Genomic DNA, 20,575 nt, shown 5'->3' on the forward strand with positions numbered 1-20,575 from the left:
TGTGAGAGGCTGAGCAATCATTTTTTACCGGAGGCGTGATTTATTTTCGCACAGAGCTCGATAAATGATGTGTTTCCCACTTCCTGCTGCTCGTGGATGACGGACGGCAGCGTCGATCCCACCGACTGTGACTGTTCTGAAGAGGTTGATCTGTTGTGTCGAAATTAAAAACTCACACAAACAGCAGAGAATCATTCGACTTTCATGTCGCCCACAAACCTGCAGCTTCACTGAGATAACTGATATCCGTCTTTGTTGTTGTGTCACACAGGATTTAACGTTCTCGCAGGATTTGTGAAGTTTCCTGGAGACACAACTAAAAGCTGGTTTCTCTGAGACGTGTCGACTCCGATTCTCACTCTACTGATCACTTTTGTCTCGATTGTGTCGCGGTTTGGAGTTTCTGGTTTAGTTATTTCCTGTTTTATTTTGAAGTTCTCTCCTCGTGTGTCATGTTTTGCGTTTCACTTCCTCCCTTTGTCTTTTTCCTGCTTCACCTGAGTTTCATTTGTTTTTTACTTTAAATTTTTATCTCATAATTTCAACTTTGGAACTCATAATATTGACTTTTTAACTTATAATTTTGACTTTTTATCTCATAATTTCATTTTTTATCTCATAATTTTATTTTTTATCTCATAATTTCATTTTTATCTCATAATTTCAACATTTTAACTCATAATTTTAACTTTTTATCTCATAATTTCATTTTTATCTCATAATTTTAACATTTTAACTCATAAGTTTGACTTTTTATCCCATAATTTCAAGTTTCAAACTCATAATTTTGACTTTCGAACTCATTATTTTAACCTTTTAACTCATAATTATGACTTTTATCTTATAAGTCTTTAACTCATTTTGACTTTTCATCTCATAATTAACACTTTTTTCATCCCATAATTTGAGCATTTATCTGATATTTGAACTTTTTAACTCATTACCATGGTGATATTTGTTACATCAATATAGTTATTACTCATTTATTTTTTCCTGGTGGACATAGAAAATAGAAAAGAAGGTTCTTTTTCTCATTAAATTATTTCCTGTGGCTCTTTTGTGTAACCGCCTCTCTGCTGTCTTTTGTAAAGTGCAGCAACATTTTTAAATCCAGGTCCAAGGTTGCCATTTTGTTGCCACTTGACACACTGACGCACACACAACTGGAAAACAAGCTCCTTTATAAAAAAACTGAAAACCCTCCAGAGCATTTCCTCTGCCCCTCTACTCTCCCATCATGCACCTCAAGTGCACTTCTGCTGGATTTGGGCAGAAAAGCACCAATTAAATCGATTCTGGCTGACTTTGATCTGCTGAGCACGAGACACACACACATTACAACACACACACACACACACACACACTGTAATGAGGCTCTGCTCCCTCAACAGCAGGGGTGAACACACTTTGCTTCTCCTTCTTGCAGTTTCCTCCTCCTCCTCCTCCTCCTCTCATTTCATTTATTGGCGTCATTTTAATCCTCCCTCCACGCTGAGAGGTGGTTGAACTCAGAGTGGAGAAGAAAAGGAGGAAAAAGAAGGAAACACAGCGAGAAAAGACGCTCTCATGCATCCTCATTTCAAACTCCACGTCTTCTCGCTCTCATCGGTCTTTTCTTCCTCTGAGGTTTTGTAGAGTCAGATGAGAGATGGGATGTGGAAATTCCTCACCAGCCAATAACAACAACAACAACAGCAGCAGCAGCACAGCAGGTGAGGAACACTGAGAGGGTGTGTGTGCATGAAACAGTGGTTTACCTGAGACATCGTGTGTGTAAATGATAACAGCAGAATATATAACAGGTGTAAAGTTTTCCTCTCGTTCTGACATTGCACCAGGATTATTTCTTGTTTGACAGGATGTTTCTTGTTGATTTGACTCACTGGATGCAGACTGCAGGTACAAACCTGTTACTGGGTGCCTGTTTCAGGCGGCGTTCTCCTCTTTCAGACGCGTGTTACTGTTTTCTAAATCCCCGTCTCCACGGGAAACAGGAACCTCTGAGCTCGCAACATACACACTGAAAGATGAAAAGTCAACATTCATTTCAGAATTTCAGTTTCTAATCTCATGATTTCATTTTTTATCTCAAAATTTAAAAAATGACTTTTTTATCTTTAGATTTTTTAATCATAATTCTGACTTTTAGCTCATATTTTGACCCAATATGTCATAATTTCGCTTTTTTTATATATAATTGTGACCTTTTATGTCGCAATTGGGACATTTTGTCTTACAATTCTGACTTTTTACCTATTCATTTTGATTTTTTTACCCCTATAATTTAGATTTTTAATCTCATGATTTTGACTTTTTATCTAATGATTTAGATTTGATATTTTCTGATATTTTGACCTAATATATCATAATTTCGATTTTTTTAATCATAATTCTGACTTTTTATTTGATGATTTTGACTTTTATCTCATAATTCTGATTTTTGAACTCATAATTGTCACTTTTTGTCTCATAATTTTAATTGGCCGCGGGGAATTTTTTTTTCAAGCGTGGTTTTTCAGCATGAACTGGCAGAAAAGAAACAAAAGATTTCAGCAGATTCTTGCTGCCGTAAAAGCAAATGTCTCATGTTACTTTTGTCTCTATGGGAAACAAACAACAACAAAGACTGAGCGAGCGACCTACACTCTGAAAATGGTTCCTGTTGTGTCTCTGTTGTGTCTCTGTGTGTACTCGGGGGTAGATGAACGTGAGGAGATATTTTAAATGTTCATGTTGCAGATCGTTCATTTCAATAAATGCAGGAAAGTTAATTTAACATTTGTCAACGATTCATCTCGTTCCTCTGTGTGTTTGTGTACTCAGGTCGTGCTGAGTCGTCATCCAAGGCGTGAGTTTTACTTTTAAAAGCTCAACACACACACACACACACACACACACACACACACACACACACACACACACACACACACACACACACACACACACACTCTGATGTTGAACCGTGTCAGTGTTGTTTGACCTTTCTCTGAAGTTTTCTGTTGACGTAGAGCGACTGACTTCAACACACACAGCGGGTTTTTAATGTGTGTGTGTGTGTGTGTGTGTGTGTGTGTGTGGACAGATCAGAGGAGACTGTGCCTGAAGACGACAAATGGCAGTGAGTCATTGAGTTTACATTTCCATATAAATAAATAAATATACACAAACATAATGAATAAATGTGATAAACGTGTGTGTGTGTGTTTGTGTGTGTGTGTCTGCTGAAATGAAATCCTTCATGTGTTTGTGTTTGTAGGAACTATGGAGGTGTGTATGTGGGATTTCCTGCAGACCTGAGTAACATTCCTCAAGTACAGATAGGATCACTCAGAGGTAACACACACAAACACACAACAACAACAACAACAACAACAACACTTACAAATCCTTCATTAAGTCAAAACACTAACTTCTGTACTGCTTCATCTGTTTTTAAGGTGCACATGTCGGTGATTTTAAGGAAGATTGTCCCCAAATTTGTCAAACTTAGAAAGAGCGAAATATAAAAATGGTCCAGGGTTCTGTAACTCCAATATTTTTAAACCTGGTCCATTTTTTGTATATTGTATTTTGATGTCTAAATGACTAAAAGGTAGAAAAAGTTTCAGATTCAGTCGAGTATATCGCTTCAGCTGGCAACATAATCCTTCAACCGTCAAACGTATGTCCATTAAAAGTGCTTGTTGTCGCTTATCGCTCTCCTCAAAGACACCAGACTCCATCGACAAAAACAGTAATTTTACCTCACAGATCATCATAAAACACACTTCATTCAAACATAGGACCTTCGGGATTTTCTTTTATACGTCCAAATATATCCAACCAGTGAGCAGAGTGAACTGCGTTTGGGTCAGCTGAACAAAATCCTTTAAATCTGAAACACAAGACTCCTGTCAGATTGTTTCTTTAGCCAATAAATGTGTTTGTGTTTCATTCCAGTGGTTTTGTGTGAGGCAGCATGCTTACGTGACAGTATACCACTACATATACAATTTCTGATCACACACACACACACACACACACACACACACACAGAAAGCCTCAATTTCCTGTTGAGTCACCAGGGTCATGGTGAGAGCATGGGAGACTGAAAACACTGACGATCACTGAACATGTTTGTGTTTTTGTTGTTTATCGTTATGAATCTCACGTGTGTGTGTGTGTGTACATGTATTTTTATATATTTGTAATATGTGCAGTTAATTTAATAATCGTTGTGTGAGTGTGTTAATTAATGACACTGTCGTCCACAGAGAGTGACAGGAACTCGTTGTCCCTCAGGAAGCCGCTGTGGGGGAACGGACTCTAATTTTAATGAAGAGCCAGGTCTGTGCATGTTTCTGTGTGTGTGTGTGTGTGTGTGTGCACGTATGTGTGTGTGTGTGTGTAAGACGACCTCCTCCAGTTCCAGTTCATTAATGAGAGCTGTGGTGTCATGTCAGCATTTAAAGGACCACAGCAGTGTCCCTAATTGTACGAAAGGTTATTAATAATCATTAAATCATTATGAATTTATAAACAGCGATGGAAGGTAACTAAGTACATTTACTCAAGTACTGTATTTAAGTACAATTTTGAGGTACTTTACTTGAGTATTTTCATTTTCTGCCAAGTTATACCTATACTACTGCTATTATTGTACTTTTTACTCACTGCATTCATTGGATAACTTTAGTTACTAGTTACTTTCCAGATTACTTGCTGCATCAGAGCCAAATCAATGTATTTTAAATTAATTTAATTGATTGGCAATCAGATAACAACAACAAAAAAAGATTCTGATGATGAGAAAAATGCTGAATATCAGATCTGATAATCAATCAACTCACAGTATTTGAGTTACTTATTACTTACTTTGATACTTAAGCACATTTTATATCGGATACTTTCAGATTTTTACTCGAGTACTATCTGTATGGGTGACTTTCACTGTTACCAAAGTAATATTTTGCACAACATCTTTACTTTTACTCGAGTATTACTTTACTTATGTTCTTTAACGTGCTTAAGTTTCAGCTTTAATTACAATCTAGTTCCTGAAAATGAATCATTAATTACCGCCGTCTCTGTGAATTTAAGGTGCTACAGCACACTCATATGTCAGGAGGGACGATATCGAGTAAGAAGAAAAAGAAGAAGAAGAAGAAGAAGAAGAAGAAGAAGAAGGCCTCCAGATGTTCCTCAGGTCCTCAGTGTTGGCATCAGGAAGCTACAGCAGCACCCAGAGGAGCCAGTCGCCCCGTTAGGACTCAAACAGGATCAGCTCCGCCTGGTTTAACTGACTGTGGAGCCTGATGTGTCGACCAACTGGTTTCAGACTTTAATGGCAGCAGATGTCGACCCTGACTCAGCCTTATAAATAAGGGATGAAGGTGTTTTGATGAGGGCATGAAGAAGCTGGAAGAATCCACTGGGAACACTTCAGTCGGGCCTGGCAGCTGCTTAATACGGTGCTACAGTGCACAAAATGGCAGATAGAGAGGGTGAAGCTGTGCTGAAGCTCTCCTTGTTGAGGTCATAATTCAAGGTCTGACACTGGTGAATACTAAGCAGGACTTGTTTGGCTTGTTTGTAATAAAAACCTGCAGACTCACGGTCGTCCAGGACACAAACAGTAAGTGGCTCCTGCTGTGAGGTGACGTCAGGGAGTCGTCTTCTCCTTCGGGGCAGCTGTGATGGAGAGTCTACTGTCATTTACACTTTGTGCTCAGGGTGAACGCACCAGTGATGCCACAGCTATTTGTTGCATAGGAGGTTGCTAAATGTTGTACACATGCTTAAAAGTTAAAGTCCCCAAAAACAAGAGGATAGTGTCACGATACTGGATGTCAGATACCACAAAAAAGACATGAAATACGGGAATAAAATGTTACATTTTTATGAACGCCCACTCATCTATGGCCTCCCTGTTCACGTCATGGATTTCCTTGAAAAATCATGTTGAAACGTCTATTAAATTCATGTCACCTTGTTAAATCCTCCTTCCTGAACATCCAAGAGCCCCCGAGGATCATTTACAACATGTATTCATTTAAATAGTTAGGGTCAGGGAATCTTCTTGAAGTTAAGAGTCGGGACTACGTGAGCACGACTCGCTGTTGGAGAAGAGCGTGAACACTTCTGACAGCACTACAAGAGGAGGAAGAGATGTTACTCTGGTCCGGGGTTGTGCAGACTGCTGCTGGTCGGGAGTTATTAGAATTGTAAATTATGTTTTCTGGCAGTCCAGTTGTTTGAGACTTGCTATTTTTCTTTGTTTGGGCTGATTTTCCCTTCTCGACTAATTGCAGGGGATTCAGATCACCTGTGCACAGGTGGGGAGACTGACTCCTGATTGAGGAGTGGAAGCAGCTTGGGGTTTTTCCCTCCCAGCCAATCAGGGTGTGACGACACCCTGTTTGTAAAGGCTTAAGAGAGGTGGGAAATGGCACACCTGTGGCTCTCACCCTGACTCATTGAGAACCTCTGGTCTGTTTAGGCCCTATTGTGTTTTCTTGGCTGCCCTCATCTTTCTAGCGAGGAGACTTTGTTTATTTGGGAACCCCTTAAAACCCTGTAGCCCCTTTACACCTTCAGTTTACCATTTTATGTCCCTGGGGCTTGTAGGAGGCATTTGTTTGTTATACCCAGAAGCGGCAGACCCAATGATGACCGTGGCCTTATCCAAGTGGACTGAAGGCAAACGTTCACCACATCTCAGCGTCATTTCATCTTTTTTATAATCCTGGCTTCTCGTGACAGTCCTCACCTGCTGCTCTACATATGACTTTTCATTTAAGTTACTGTAAGAAAAACACTGGATGTAAAAACTTTGTTTCATGATGCGGTACAAGACATTTCTGCACAATTAATGACACTAGATTCCTCCGTCTTCTCAATGACGTATTTTTGCTCATTTACCTTTAAAAGCGATTCGAGGTGGAGGTGAAACATGGATAAAGATCGACATAATATGTGTAAATCAGCAGTCAAAGTGGTTTATAACTTCTGAGATCTTAATGTTGATGCAAGTTGGTTTAATTTGTGTAAATGTGTAGTTTGTCAAGGTCATATCAACCAAAAAACAGAGTAAATCAAAAGGTTTTCTTGTTGTTAAATGATCTGCTCTTTGTCTATATGTGCTGATTCTCACTCAGGTGGATTTATGGTGCCTGTACATGTCTTTTTTTTAAAGCTCTGTTTCTTGTTTTCTGTATTTTCAAAGATTGCTTGAGGGAAAGTAAAATCTTTTCCTCCCCTCAAGTGCTGCTTTTATGTTTCAACAGTTTTCTCACATCAACTGGTGCTTTTGTGACATTTTGGCTATTTTAAAAACAAATAGGTAACACTAACTCCAGGAACAAATTAGGTTTTTGATCATTTGGGGATCAGAGAAGATTAAGGTCATGTGTGAGGATTTCATTTGTAGTTTTTGAGGGTTAAATCACAAAGCAAACATCTAGAATAAGTCGGGCTCTAAAGCATTTGTAGCAGAGGTAAGTGTCATTGGTGAATATCTTCCAGTTTCACTCATTCATCATAAGGTTGAATATTTGAGGTTTTCAAGAGTATAAAGTCAAACGAATCATTGAAAAAATGCTCTTCAACTTTAAATTAAATACTTTTATTTTGAAACAAAAGTTCTGCTTTGATACAAAACTACTTGACATCACTTCAGACACAAGTGTTCAGCAGAAGAAACCACAAACTGTCAACACAAAGGAAAAGTCAGCAGTGAAGGTCACAGGTGTACTGATAGATGTAGGCCACAGGTGGACTTAAAGTGCATTGGAATGAGTGTGTGTGAGTGTGTGTGTGTTGCTGTGCACACCGAGGTTTGTGTGGTTTGGAGGTTCGACTGAAGCTGAAGAGGAACGTTCTCACTTTTAAGGCGTTTGAGGTTTTCACATATAGAAACTTATTATGTCTTTTACGCACAATATAGTATGTGAAGTAACAATGTAGTCACCTTGTGAGCAGCAGGACACATCAAAGTTCATGTAACAGAAATGATCAACAAAAGAAATTTCATTTACGGCTCACCAGGCTGGAAAATGTCCCAACAGTCGCTACAATGACCTGGTTTTGTTGGTTGTAACGGGAAGTGTAGGTGGTCTCACCTAAGTGTCATCTATAGCTCATATACATTTAATCCGAACATAAAATGGTGCATATTATAGAAATGTTGATATGATACGTATGATTCAAACGTACAATGCCAACATTTTATTCTGCGAGAGCATTAACTCCTGCATTTTTTCAAGTTATCCACCTCCTATGACTTTACTGTAGACACTTTCTGATGACCACGTCCTCGCCTGCCGCCAGCTTCCTGTACAACTGCGACAGTTCATCCTCTCGTGGCTTTTTTGACTCTGGTGTGGAGGGAATATCAAAGTCTGACGACACCCGGGACTCCTGAGAGAGCTCCTCCAGCTCCGATTGGACATTCTGGTCCTTGCTTTCCTTCTCCTGAGACACATTATTGGTCCTCGAGTCTCCTTGTTCCCGCCCCGCCTGCTCTGGTTGGAGAATCAAGGTGTCGGGTAAATACGAGTCCATGTTCTGGGAGGAGTGGTTCGACAGAGAGGCGGACAGGGTCAGACTGAAGTTCTCGTCGTTGTTGGGGGTTTCTTCCTCCTCACTGAACAGATCTGGGGTCTGTGAACCGGTCATTCTGGAGGGGGAGGTGCTCGGGACAGAGCAGCAGGATTGTGACTGGCTGTTGAGGCTGTTGAGGCTGTTGAGGCTGTTCTGGCTGTCAGGGAGCGTCTCCGTGGTGAAGAAATCCTCCCATTTTGGTGGATTAGAGGAACCTTCTACCTCAACCTCCATTTTCTCAGTTTCTTTACTCCTCTCACTTTCCTTCATCGCACCGTTCACCTCCTCCTTCTTCAGCTTTGCATCCCCCTCTCCCTTCTCTTTCTCCTCTTCCTCCTCATCCTCCTCTTCATCGTTAGACTCGGTGCAGTCCACAAAGTTTCCTGCAACAGGCTGCGAGTCTGTGGCCATCACAGGTAAAGACTCCTCCACGGACACAGGGGGCGCTGTTTTCTGAGCATTCTCAGCATTCACTGAGATCAATGCATCAAAAAATAAATTAACAGTTTACTTAATAACAATACAAAGAAAATAATAAAGAAAAAGGAAGCTAAAATATTTATTCACCTCTTTCTATTTCTTGGTTCAGCCCAATCTTCTTTCTCTTTGGTGCCAAGTCCTGTCTGTCAAACAGCCCGTCATCGCTGTCTGAGTCTGAGCAGAGAAGAAGAGACGGTCAATACTTTAATCAGACAAGTGATTAAGTTTGATTATTTACAGAACTGATATTGATTATTGATGAAAAGTTAAATATCTACCACTAAAATACAAATTTCTGTACAATCTTAAATATATATTCCTGATCTGAATTCATTCTTCTCTGCCATTTCAAATGATGTTCAGAAGAGGATATGTCCTTTTTTAAATTATACACTCGGCACACACACAAACAACATGCTGAAAAAATCTCAAAGATCAACTTTCAAAGCAATCTCATTTTGTAACAAAAAATGGGAAACAGACGTATAAATAATACAACACGGTGTAACAGGCAAAGTTAGTTAAAGTTAGTTAACTCTGAATAAAGAGCTTGAGAGACAGAAACACCAGAACGGGCCAAAACTCCAAACCTTCTGCAGCTACGTTAACTGACGTGCAGCAGCTTAATAAACAAACGACGGCCAGACACGTCGGCTGTTAACCTACTGTAGAGTACGAGCTCTTCCATCACCAGGGCCGGATCGAGGGGAAGCAGTAGAAGACTCTTCAGCTCTGTTTTGGAGATCAGGGGGCATCTCTAACCTCGAGCTCTGTTTGGCCATGTGTACATGAGGGGGCAGTGGACTAACTTCCTTTTACACAAATAAGCTAGCTTAATCACATTGTCTTCTAAAAGTATGACTTCATGATAGCTGCTGTTGCCCTGCTGGCTGAAAGTGCTGAAGCCAACATTTCAATTAATCTATAAACTTTATTCATTCATCCTTTTCAGTAAAGACCAAATTTCTGTCAGTATAACAGTTTATATGAAGTACACAGTATATATTTCATACTCCACATGGTGACACCTGCTGTGATAATGTGTGTTTGTCTCACCGTATGTAGGTCGCTCCACCGTGCTGCGTTTAAGGACTCCCAGAGGTTTGTATATGAACGTCTGATCAGATGGTTTCCTGCACATCTGCATCAACCTGTTCACACACACAGCGTCCAAAAGAACAAACTGACTTCATAGTCATCTGAACATAGCTTGTTTTGGTAAAGGTCTACATACAGTAAAGAGAATAAAAACTTCAAAATCTGTTGCTATAAAGTGTTGGTTTACAGATTAAATTAATCAAAATACAAAAAACTTGACTCACATCTGTGTAACCTCAGTCAGTGTCCGACCAATAGGGATAACACTGGGGTAGATGTTGACTGGCCGGAGGTACAAGAGAAAGTCTTGAAGCTGAAATTATAGAGCAACGCTGTGTTAAGTATAAAAGTAAGGAGGAAAGATGTAAGGAAGGATTGTAGAACATCAATTAAATCAGTAATCAATAAGCTGAACTGATTCTAATAAACCTCCTATTAGACTTTTGTATATAACAAACTAATATACTGTTGATGTCTAACCACAGTCACATGACATTTGAAGTACCTCTGAGTAGGAGGAGTGGAAACTGAAGCAGGCTCTGAAGGAACTGGCTCCTGTTCTGGAAAAACAACAAAAATCCATGTTCAAACCTCACAAACCAAACTTAATGTGATTTATAATAGTTCTTCTTTTAGTGTAAGCAACATAACTGTAATCGGATCTTGACCACAGTTAAACTCTGAGACATTTGAACCTGCTCTTACTTTATAATCACGTTGGTTTTCCTCGTTCTCTCTCCGAACCACATGGTGGACGGTTTGATGCTGATGATACGAAGAGGAGTCCCGTCAGAGGCCGTACAGCCACATGGCAGCCTGCTGCCTTGGAAAAACTCCTCCTCCTGTACACAAAAACACACAAATCAGGGCTCAGTGAATGAACTGACAAAGGATGATCACACTTGAGTCCGGAGCTATGAAGCAGAAGAGGCCAGACTTACAGTGTGTGGATACTGAAATTGATGACTGATTTAGTCACTGATATACTTGTAAGAGACATGAGAGACATAAAGTTTGACCTTGGGGTGTCGACAGGCGTGGATCTGTGTCCTGCGGTCGGTCGTCACGTAGCTCAAGATCTCTGGCATCTTCTTGAACATCGCCAGACTCTTCACGTGGATCTGAGAGCAGAATCAAACAACAAAAATAAGTAAACGTGTAATTGAGCTTCAGCAGGAGATGCATGAAAAGACAGAAACGTGTGTGTTTGTGTTACCTGTGTGTTGAACTCCTCTCCCAGGTTAGTAAACAGGTATTCATACCCATACGCAGCTTTACAGTTGAGCCACACAACATGATATGGACTCTGATTGATCCAGTTTCCAATGAGCTCCAAGATACCACTCAGACAGACCTCCTGCACACACACACACACACACCGAAAAAAATACATATGATATGATTTCAGATCCCAAAAATGTTCATTTCAGTTACCATTAAAGGCTCAAATATTCCTGCAGTTCCATCGATTCCTGTCCTCGTCCCAAAAACTTACCCGAGTAGGAATTTGGTAGAACCGTGGGTCGTAGAAAGTCGAGTCCAGATAAATACTCTGAATATCCTTCACTCTGAGTGTGAAACAGGAAAAAACATCAGCTACACAGAGACTTGATGAGACAGAAAACAGTGAAGACGTTCATCAGGACCAACCTGCTTCCAGAGTGCAGATGTTCAATTCTCGAGGCGTCTCCACCGGTCAACCTGAAGTCTCCTGTGTACAGCACGTTTCCCTGAGAACCTTCAAACAGGAACCTACACGCAGAATTTCTGACTTCATGTTAAGATGTCTCAATTATATTTCTAATGATACTGTCTGCTGTGATTCTAATGTCATGTTCAATGTATGTATATCTGTTTTTTGTCTTATTTTTTTCTTGTCGGTGATGTTGCAAATGGAGCTGCTGTGATGCTGTAAAAATGGTTTGACTTGCATGACAGAGCCGGGACAGTGGCCTGCAGGAAGCAACGTGACCACAAGATCTTCTTTCTGTCAAACAACCACCAGAGAACATGGTTAAAAGAGAATAAAAGTTAGAAGGACACTGAACATTGTGCAACTGATGTGCTAAATCTACACATCTGAATGGACAGGAAAGTTAGGAAATCTTCAGTTTTTACCTCTCCGCACGCTTCATCAACCAGAGAAATCTGTGTCGGGCTCTCGAGCTCTAAAGGAACCTAAAACAAATCGTTCATCAGGAGGGAAAGAAAACTGAATACTAATAGTTTTTTCAGTGGAAATGAAAATTGTGATGCAAAAACGATAATTCCCACTAATCGTGAATCATATTGCAGTCATAATATCTGTCAAAATAATCGCAATGCAGCCCTAATACACAATGAAATTGACAGTAATAGAGGGGACTTACAATGTAATCCTCCCAGAAAGAGTACCTAGGATTACTCAGCAGAAGTTCTTTGGTCACAAAGGAGCAGTAGAGCCGGACTGTATGACTGGAACAGAGATGAAGATAGTATATGACTATTACCGCGTTTACAGCTTGACCTAAGCAGCATTTTGGACCATAAATATTAAAATATCTGCATACAACTCGTTGAAATAGCTGGAGCAGATAATAAAATATATAAATATCTGTCATTAGCTAGTTTTGATGCTCTCAACATTGATTTCACATTATTTACTTGGTTTAGGTTGTGCCAAAAACAACTTGGGTGCTGCGCCTAAGCTTAATTACTTGTCTATTAAGTCTTGAAATCTTTGTTTGGGTCAGGAATACAGGATAAACCTTGTTTGACAAGTTATACATCTATTTTATTGTACAGATGAGGGAATATGATTATACCAGTAGGATAAGAAGACACTACAACTTACAGATTTGACATTAAAATTGATAATTGTTTTGGATTTGAATGAATGAAACAGTTCAGAACGTCTTGTGTTATTTTCTAGCACAAACATCGACTTCCTCCTTCAGCATCAGTGAGGTTACAACACAGCAGCCTGTGTCATGAAGTTAAATTCCTGTTCCCTCTTTAGTATTAATGCTCAAAGACCCAAACTATCACCTGAACTGCAGTTTTCTCTTCAGTATTGGTCCTTTCAGTCCTTTCATGTGATCTGTTGAAAGCAATGACACACATAAGACAGATAAAACAAGATGGAAACTCGTCTTAATCTGTTATTACAAGGCTGTCTGAGTGCTAAGTGTTAGTAATTACACTTAATATGCTATGTGGCTGGTGATGCTAGCTAACTACCAGGCTCACCTTTGTGGCAGTGGGAGAGGAAATATGCCCGGGCATGTAAGTTCTCCCTGTCGAACCGGTCCAGAGAGATTGTGGGATATTCCTTCATTCGACCTGCAAACGAACTCATCTTTACACGGAAGCTTTTGAAAGTTATCGTCTGAAATTGATTGATTAAACGTCGTTTCCAGTGAAGAGAGCAGATCTCGTTCACATCGTCGCCGGTGTTTGTTTTTGTCCCGCCCACCGATTTCAGTTCGTCTTCTTCTTCGCTTCTTTTAGCGGTCGTTCTGGTGCGTTCAGGAAGTGTGAGCGCCACCTAGCGTCCGCTTGTATTCGGCGTTATTTTAGCCGCTTTTCTTAAGCTTGTTTTATTTTACACTTTATGTTGAAAAACAATAAACAATAGCTTATCTATTGTTTCTCCAAATACCTTGATAATAATACCAACAACACTTCCTCGCTTGTCCTGTCGTGTCCTTTGGCGCCATCTTGTGGAAGCTGGGTTGATGACATCGCTGATGTTTGCTTCAGCTTAGATGAGTTTTTTGATACTTGAAGTTTTACATTTTGAGTCATAATAACCCAGAAGATGAGCTTTTATAGTTACACATTATATTTTGTATTTATTTTTCTTGGTTGTCTTCATTTTTCAGCCCCGGAAGTTGGCGCTTGATTCACTTGTCGTGTCCTCCAACGCAGAAGAAGAATGTTCACGGTAACCAGGCAACCAAAGACAAGCCCCTTGTTAACTAACGACTGGAAATATACCAGGAAAAGTTTTAAAACTAACTAATGTAAGTAAAAATGTTTTTTTTATATTTTAGTTAAGTCAATTGGGAAATGCATGCAAATAAACGTACATGAGACTGTGAGCTGTAAAACGTGTTTTCGTATTTCTACTCCACCACACACGAATCTCTATTCACGAATGTTGTATTTTAAAGTATCACTTCTTATATGTGAATATGGTAACACAATAGAGTTTTTTATTTTATTTTCTACATTTATTAGTATCAATTCTTGAGTTCGGCATACTATACAATACATTAAGCGGCGCTAATTTGTGTGAAATGCCACTTTTTATGTCAGGGAAGCCTTTGACTCTTCCAAAAATACACCGGTTCCATCCAATTAACAGTCAATTTATTTCCAACAAAGTGCTGCTTGGTGAATCAATTGTATGCCGAATTTGCCAGAACGTCTTTAGTTTGGCCTATGTGAAAACTTATAATAAGTGTCTCTGCTGATTGCTAATAAAATCAAGAATGGAGCTAAAATATACATTTTTCCTGGTGAAATCATGTCATTTTGCAGTTCTGGTTGTAAAATGATAATTGACCTTAATTCTTCTTTTGAACCTCAATATATTGTATTTTGAATAATTTTAAGGCATTTTTGTCTGTTATCTTGTCAGTCGTCTGAGGCCAGTCTGTTAAATTGTGCATTTCTTGGACGTATTTCAGCATATCCACCATGCCCTTTTCTACTGATAACAACGCCAAGCCTAAGTCCATGAAAAGGGCCAAAGAATGGACGGCAGAAGTGGAAAACCTGTTCAGATTCCAGCAGGCGGGCTACAGAGATGAACTGGAGTACTTACAATGCAAACTCGGGGCCCTGGTAAATATTCTGATCTGAATGTGTAACTAGTTGTGTCACTGATTCAGAGGGAGGATCAAGGGAACACTTATTTCTAAGTAGTACATAATAGGTCTACTATGAGTATGGGACACAACATTGTAATTACAGAGGAGGAGCCAGAGGTGGTTCAGGTTTTAAAACTGTTGTCACACAATAAAAGACACAAACACTACAGTCCTTGAAAAACTTTACTGGAAACTTTACCTAAATGTTTCTACCGTTTTAAAAAGCAGAGAAATCTGTAATTCACGTCAGAGTACGTCAAAGAGTAAGGAAATAGGTCAGCGAACGTAACTAAATATAAAGTGAATAAATAATTAATATATGACTTCATCTGTGATCCCTTCTGCCCGAGTCCTGTCAGATAGATTTTCACAGGCAATGTTGGTTATTTAACAATGAAGATAACATCAACTATTCTTTTATTTTCAATGTTTTGATTGAGAGACAGCAGAAGTGACATACTGTGCCTTTAACAACAGCTAAATATCATCCCTGTCCCAGATTGACAAATGGCCAGAGACCGGCTTTGTGAAGAAGCTCCAACGTCGAGACGACACATTTTATCACTTCAGCAGGAGCAGGGAATGCCAGGACTGTGATCTCCACAAAGTCGTTGTGTATGGATATTAAAGTGTTCTCATCTAAATCCATTTGACCCCTTTTTGTTTTTAATAAAGGATTTATTTTGTCTGCATGGACCTGATGTGTGATTGTTTCTCACGGATCAGTCATCTCATCCTGAGGTTAAACTGTGTGTACTGTTCTAGCATCACTAAACAAGTTTTAGTGAGATACATTTCATGAGTTAAGTAATACTTTTTACGAGCTACGGGGTTTAATGAGGAGGGATTTCATGGCTGCTAACTGTAACATTCATGAGCTGTTTAAAACTGTGACTGGAGTTTTTCTTTTTCTGGGATTAAACGCCGGCCCTGTCACACTCTCCTCATGTGATGGTAGCATGAAGGGGGAGATTACGTATTTACCCCACTGGCTCTCAGATCTGAGGTTTTTCCACAGATCAAGGACATGCCACTTTATTCAGCTGGCTGAGGAATGAGATATATATGATTTATTAACTTGCAATTAGGAATAAAGTTGACCACGTGGTGCTTCACAGTGAGCTTGACAAGCAGATGTGACTGGACCCCTGCTGCAGCACAGACAGGCCTGGGACAGCAAGGCAGGTGAGTAATAGATTACTTTATATTAACAGCTACATAATGTAATAAATATAACTAGTCCATTTCTCTTTCAATGTGTGTCAGGGGATTTTTTTAATTCTTAAAATATGATATGATGGTGTGGTTTATAGTCTTAGTTCCACTGTTCTCGGAGGGATCTTTACACCAAACTCCATTCAAAATTGTGACGATTTAAGGTACTCTTGCAAGTCTTTATAATCACTAGGAACCAACTCCAATTTGACCTTTTTTTTTTTAATGTATGTCATCATGCCAATTTTTAATTCCTAGAAAACAGCTGCTGGTAACCTTAAACACTCATGACACGGTGAGATCCTCAAACCAAACTCCATTCAGAATTATGACGATTTAAGGTACTCTTGCACGTTTTTAAAGCTACTGTGTTTGTCACAGAAAAATATACAATACAACTGACTCAAAGTTGACTTTTTCTGTTTTGATGTATGTCATCATGCCTTTTTTTTAAATTACTAGAAAACAGCTGTTGGTAACCTTAAACACTCATGACACGGTGAGATCCTCAAACCAAACTCCATTCAGAATTGTGACGATTTAAGGTACTCTTGCACGTTTTTAAAGCTACTGTTTGTCACAGAAAAATATACAATACAACTGACTCAAACTTGACTTTTTCTGTTTTGATGTATGTCATCATGCCTTTTTTTTTTTAATTACTAGAAAACAGCTGTTGGTAACCTTAAACACTAATGAAACGGTGAGATCCTCAAACCAAACTCCATTCATTCAGAGGTTCTCACGCCAAACTCCGTTCAAAATTTTGGCGATTTAAAGTACAATTGAAAATGTGCGTTCCTGCACTTGTCACAGAAGACAACTGTTTATTATAACCGGGTATGTTTGACATGAACCACCAAACCTCCTTATTAAGATATATTGAAACTTTAAAGGACTTTAATTGGAATTGTATAAATAACATAATCAAATAAACAGGCCCTAAATGTTGTTTTAAATATTTCCTCCTGGTGCTGTATCATTATCTAATATAGCACATCCGAATAAACGAGTAAGTCAGTCAATGATAAGTAGTCTACGCTTAAAGCATCGACTGTTAAATTGCCTCATTTTTGAATGGAGTTCGGCGAGCGAACCTGCTCGCGGTCGGCCTAAAGAATAATCGACCTCGCCTTTAACAGCTTGAACTGAAGCTACCGGGCTTATTCCCTTTAATTGGTGCTCGACCCTGCTGCTCGGCTTTCTGAAGTTATGTTTCCTCTGGAGTCAACACGGAGGCTGTAAAGGCAAGTGTGACGGCAGAAACACCGGCTTTCCAGCTTGTTTTACTACGTTTTATAAATGTATCGATCCTTGTTTTGCAGTTCAGGAGCTGTCTGGGTGGTTAGCTTAGCGTCGTTAGCATGCCAACCTGCTTTAGAGTTGGCCTTGTATCGGGTAAATCTCAGGTTAGCTAACAGTAAAGGTAGCTTTGGTGTCATCGTTTAAAGTCGCCATTTAATACCTGAATATAAGTATTTATAGTAGTAATACATGATGTGTGTTTTTTGGCTTATTTCCCACACTTAATTGTAGCATATGCTCGGTCAGGTAGCGTTTAGCCCTGTCAAATAACTCCCAATGCTAACAAGCTGTTTGGGTAAAGTTAAAGGTATATGTTAGCTTTTTGCTAGCAAGCTAAGTTGTTTACTAATTAAGATAATTGGTGATACAGTTGGTTTTGTGCTCAGCTGTCACAAAAAGTGTTGTCTCATTTGACTTATTGGCATCTTGGTTGTTGACATTAAGGTGTTTAGCTGCAGATTTTATGCCATAGATTTTAGGGTAATGTTAAGTTACACATCAGTATTTGCCCATAGCATGTAGAGGGTTTTTTTCTAGTCTCTAGTGTATTCACATAACTCAGTATTAGCTGTCACTGCACCCAGGTGGGGGAAACCAACCTTAAACCAGGCTGGTCTGCAGCACCTTAAAATAAAATAGAAAATCTCTAACAGGATGTCTGCAGAGTCTTAAAATGTCTTACATTAAGAGTATACATATTAGGCCTGGAAAATCATCCTTTAAATAAACCTGTGAACCTGCCAGTACTAATACTGTCTTTTTACTTTATTATTACACTTTTAAATTATGTATTTTTTCAATGTATTAACCCTTAATTATTAATTATATAATTGTATTCTGAAAGGATCAGGTTGGCATTGTTCAGCATTTCTCACACTATCACCAAATCTCACAAACTATGTGTTAATCTGTCTCTCAATCATTTTCGACTTCCCTGAACTGTCTGTGGCTCTCAGCGTCAGTTTTTGAACAACGTTGGAGCTGTATGACACAGATGAATAAGATATATAAGGCGTTAGATACATTTAGTTAAAAATTACCTTGAAAAGGCCTTAGTCTTAGTCTGAAAAAGCATTGAATGTAAGTGTGTGATACTTCTAGACTTGACACTTTGTCTCAAAATACAATCTCTGGTAAGTTCAGATCACCCATCGTCACATAATGTTATTTGTTGTTTTTGTTAATCTTCTATAAAAGTTAATGATTAATGAATGAATTTAAAAAATAACCACATTATATACGTAATGAACATGTTCGTTATCTGCAGCTGTAGTTTAGCTTCACTTTGTCTCCTTGATTTGTTTGTTTGTATTCAGTCTCAAGGTTTTATCGTGGTGTCATTACACTGGGTTGTTCTGTCGGCTCACACATGAACCAAATATCCCTCCTCTTAGCTCCGTTAAGTCGTGGGGTCTCTTTCTAAGAAGACTAAAAAATCACAAGGCTCTGGAGGAATGTAGCTTTAGGCCAGTTTTATGCCAGTCTATAATGAAGCTCTTGTTTTCCACTGTGTGTGTTTTCTGCTGAGAAAGCTCTGCGAGGGTTTGATTCCCTTTCCTGCTGCCTTCTGACCCAGAAAGGAAGCAGCAACCGCAGCTGCTGCCAGTATAATAATGGTTGTTTAGCCTTGTTTGACGCTGTGGTGTGAAGCTGACACGTTAGAGAAGTATATTAACCTCTGTGGAGGCGTCGTCAACCCCATTTCCTTTACGGTTGCCTCCACAGTTGTGTACTTCATAATCCTTTCTGAGAAGAGTAAGATTAAGAAACTTTGAATCTGTTGTTTTCGTGATGCTCAAAGTGTGTGAACATGAGCTGATGCCCCCAGCTGTGCAAACTGACGACGCTGGCTGCAGACGGGCTGTGTCATTTCTAAAATATTCACAGATTTATGAGAGTTTTAATCTCACAAAATTGTTTTAAAGTTCCTCAGGTAACAGATCCTAGATGACTTCTTTGATCTTTGGCAGAAATAACTTTTCTTTTTTATAGTAAATAAACACAAAATCGCAACTAGTGCATGTGCTGCAGAAAGTGGTTTTTGCAGATTTCCTGCCTGGGTTTCGCTTGTCAGGCTACACAGAGTCCTGCCGTACTGTAAAAGTATTTGTTAGGCTGCAATTTAAGATTTCTTATTCTTCGTTTTGATATTTTCTTTATATTTGAGTAGAGAGTCAACAGGTAAGACGGATCTTACATTATACTTTTTTGTTTTAAAACCAAACCTACACAAACAAAAAGTGTAGCAGAAATCCATCGAGTTACAATAAAGCTGATGTTCTTTTACTTCAAATGAAATGTCGTGCGTCACACTGAACCAGTCTGCGAATGCCTGTGGACCTTCACATAACCTCTCTCTGGTAAATGCTGGCAACATTATTCCAAACATGCATACTTGAGGAGAGCCAAGAAGCTGTGGTGGCATCACTTGAAAACAAAAGTCAGTCTTGTTTTTTAAAACTTTTCCCATCCTATCTCTGTTTGTCCTCTAGTTACTGTAAACCCCAGAGCCTTCCTGAAACAAAACATGTGATAGTGATTCCTGGTCCCACAGCCTCTCCAGCACTCTGTTGGCCTAACCTTGAACTGTTTAAGTGCTGGTGTCATGAAGTATCTGACCCATGTTTTTTTAATTAAACTCTCTCACAGGCAGCGAGTTGGTAGATTTCCATTGTTTATCATTTAAATTTCGCCACTCCTCCATTGATGCTACAAAGTTTCCCTCACTTTCCCATTTATCTCAGCAAGTATTCTGCCAACTATTATTTCTACTAGAGGGCAAGGAATATCTAAACATTAAATATTATCCTAAAAAGACATCTGAATCAGACATCGATTCGGATAAGGTCGTATGGGGCAGATTTTATTAAAATACAACATTAGCTGTGTCTCTATCCAGTCGAGGAAACCAAACATGAGAGTCAAAGTTCCTTTATGACATTAGAAACAGCAGTTGAGGAAATGATGTCACCACAATGTCTATTTCTTGTGAAGGTTGTGGTGAGATGTTTTGATGGACACAGTTTCTCATTTATTTCATT

General features: G+C 39.2%; 3 protein-coding genes across 4 annotated transcripts; 2 read left to right on the forward strand and 1 right to left on the reverse strand.

Annotated features, from left to right (window-relative positions):
• Positions 1-1,565: 1,565 nt before the first annotated feature.
• LOC141008427 (overexpressed in colon carcinoma 1 protein-like) lies at positions 1,566-7,309 on the forward strand. Its single transcript, XM_073480788.1, has 6 exons — positions 1,566-1,712; positions 2,824-2,848; positions 3,083-3,118; positions 3,257-3,333; positions 4,254-4,326; positions 5,080-7,309. Exons 1-5 carry the CDS (start codon positions 1,649-1,651, stop codon positions 4,307-4,309), a joined length of 258 nt encoding a protein of 85 aa, XP_073336889.1. The 5' UTR covers positions 1,566-1,648; the 3' UTR covers positions 4,310-4,326; positions 5,080-7,309.
• A 278-nt stretch (positions 7,310-7,587) lies between these two features.
• Positions 7,588-13,555, reverse strand: dclre1c (DNA cross-link repair 1C, PSO2 homolog (S. cerevisiae)). The gene is made up of 15 exons (XM_073480698.1): positions 13,387-13,555; positions 13,186-13,237; positions 12,528-12,612; positions 12,277-12,336; positions 12,090-12,145; positions 11,809-11,910; positions 11,654-11,726; positions 11,375-11,515; positions 11,178-11,279; positions 10,864-11,000; positions 10,664-10,718; positions 10,383-10,471; positions 10,117-10,211; positions 9,148-9,234; positions 7,588-9,053 (listed from the first exon to the last, which is right to left on the reverse strand). Exons 1-15 carry the CDS (start codon positions 13,493-13,495, stop codon positions 8,263-8,265), a joined length of 2,034 nt encoding a protein of 677 aa, XP_073336799.1. The 5' UTR covers positions 13,496-13,555; the 3' UTR covers positions 7,588-8,262.
• Positions 11,986-15,642, forward strand: meig1 (meiosis/spermiogenesis associated 1). Of its 2 annotated transcripts, none has more exons than XM_073480697.1 (3): positions 11,986-12,005; positions 14,856-14,988; positions 15,514-15,642. In XM_073480697.1, the coding sequence occupies exons 1-3, from the start codon at positions 11,986-11,988 to the stop codon at positions 15,640-15,642; spliced, it is 282 nt and encodes a 93-aa protein (XP_073336798.1). The 2 variants fall into 2 exon arrangements, with proteins under 2 accessions (XP_073336798.1, XP_073336797.1); XM_073480696.1 differs by lacking the exon at positions 11,986-12,005 and adding an exon at positions 14,120-14,162 and having other exon boundaries at positions 14,832-14,988.
• The last annotated feature ends 4,933 nt before the right edge of the window (positions 15,643-20,575 follow it).

Source organism: Pagrus major, chromosome 14 (assembly GCF_040436345.1).
Source record: "Pagrus major chromosome 14, Pma_NU_1.0".
NCBI classification, from domain to species: Eukaryota; Metazoa; Chordata; class Actinopteri; order Spariformes; family Sparidae; genus Pagrus; species Pagrus major.

What these genes read in the sequence shown, in the direction of transcription:
- LOC141008427 (XM_073480788.1), top strand. Translation starts at nt 1,649, where the DNA reads ATGGGATGTGGAAATTCCTCACCAGCCAATAACAACAACAACAACAGC. An exon ending in GCTGAGTCGTCATCCAAGGC is followed by an intron (nt 2,849 to 3,082) that starts GTGAGTTTTACT and finishes GTGTGTGGACAG; the next exon opens with ATCAGAGGAGACTGTGCCTG. An exon ending in ACAGATAGGATCACTCAGAG is followed by an intron (nt 3,334 to 4,253) that starts GTAACACACACA and finishes TGTCGTCCACAG; the next exon opens with AGAGTGACAGGAACTCGTTG.
- meig1 (XM_073480697.1), top strand. Translation starts at nt 11,986, where the DNA reads ATGTCATGTTCAATGTATGT. An exon ending in ATGTCATGTTCAATGTATGT is followed by an intron (nt 12,006 to 14,855) that starts ATATCTGTTTTT and finishes GCCCTTTTCTAC; the next exon opens with TGATAACAACGCCAAGCCTA. An exon ending in AATGCAAACTCGGGGCCCTG is followed by an intron (nt 14,989 to 15,513) that starts GTAAATATTCTG and finishes TCCCTGTCCCAG; the next exon opens with ATTGACAAATGGCCAGAGAC.
- dclre1c (XM_073480698.1), bottom strand. Translation starts at nt 13,495, where the DNA reads ATGAGTTCGTTTGCAGGTCGAATGAAGGAATATCCCACAATCTCTCTG. An exon ending in CTTTCTGGGAGGATTACATT is followed by an intron (nt 12,337 to 12,527) that starts GTAAGTCCCCTC and finishes GATTTGTTTTAG; the next exon opens with GTTCCTTTAGAGCTCGAGAG. An exon ending in CATCTGCACTCTGGAAGCAG is followed by an intron (nt 11,727 to 11,808) that starts GTTGGTCCTGAT and finishes TTTCACACTCAG; the next exon opens with AGTGAAGGATATTCAGAGTA.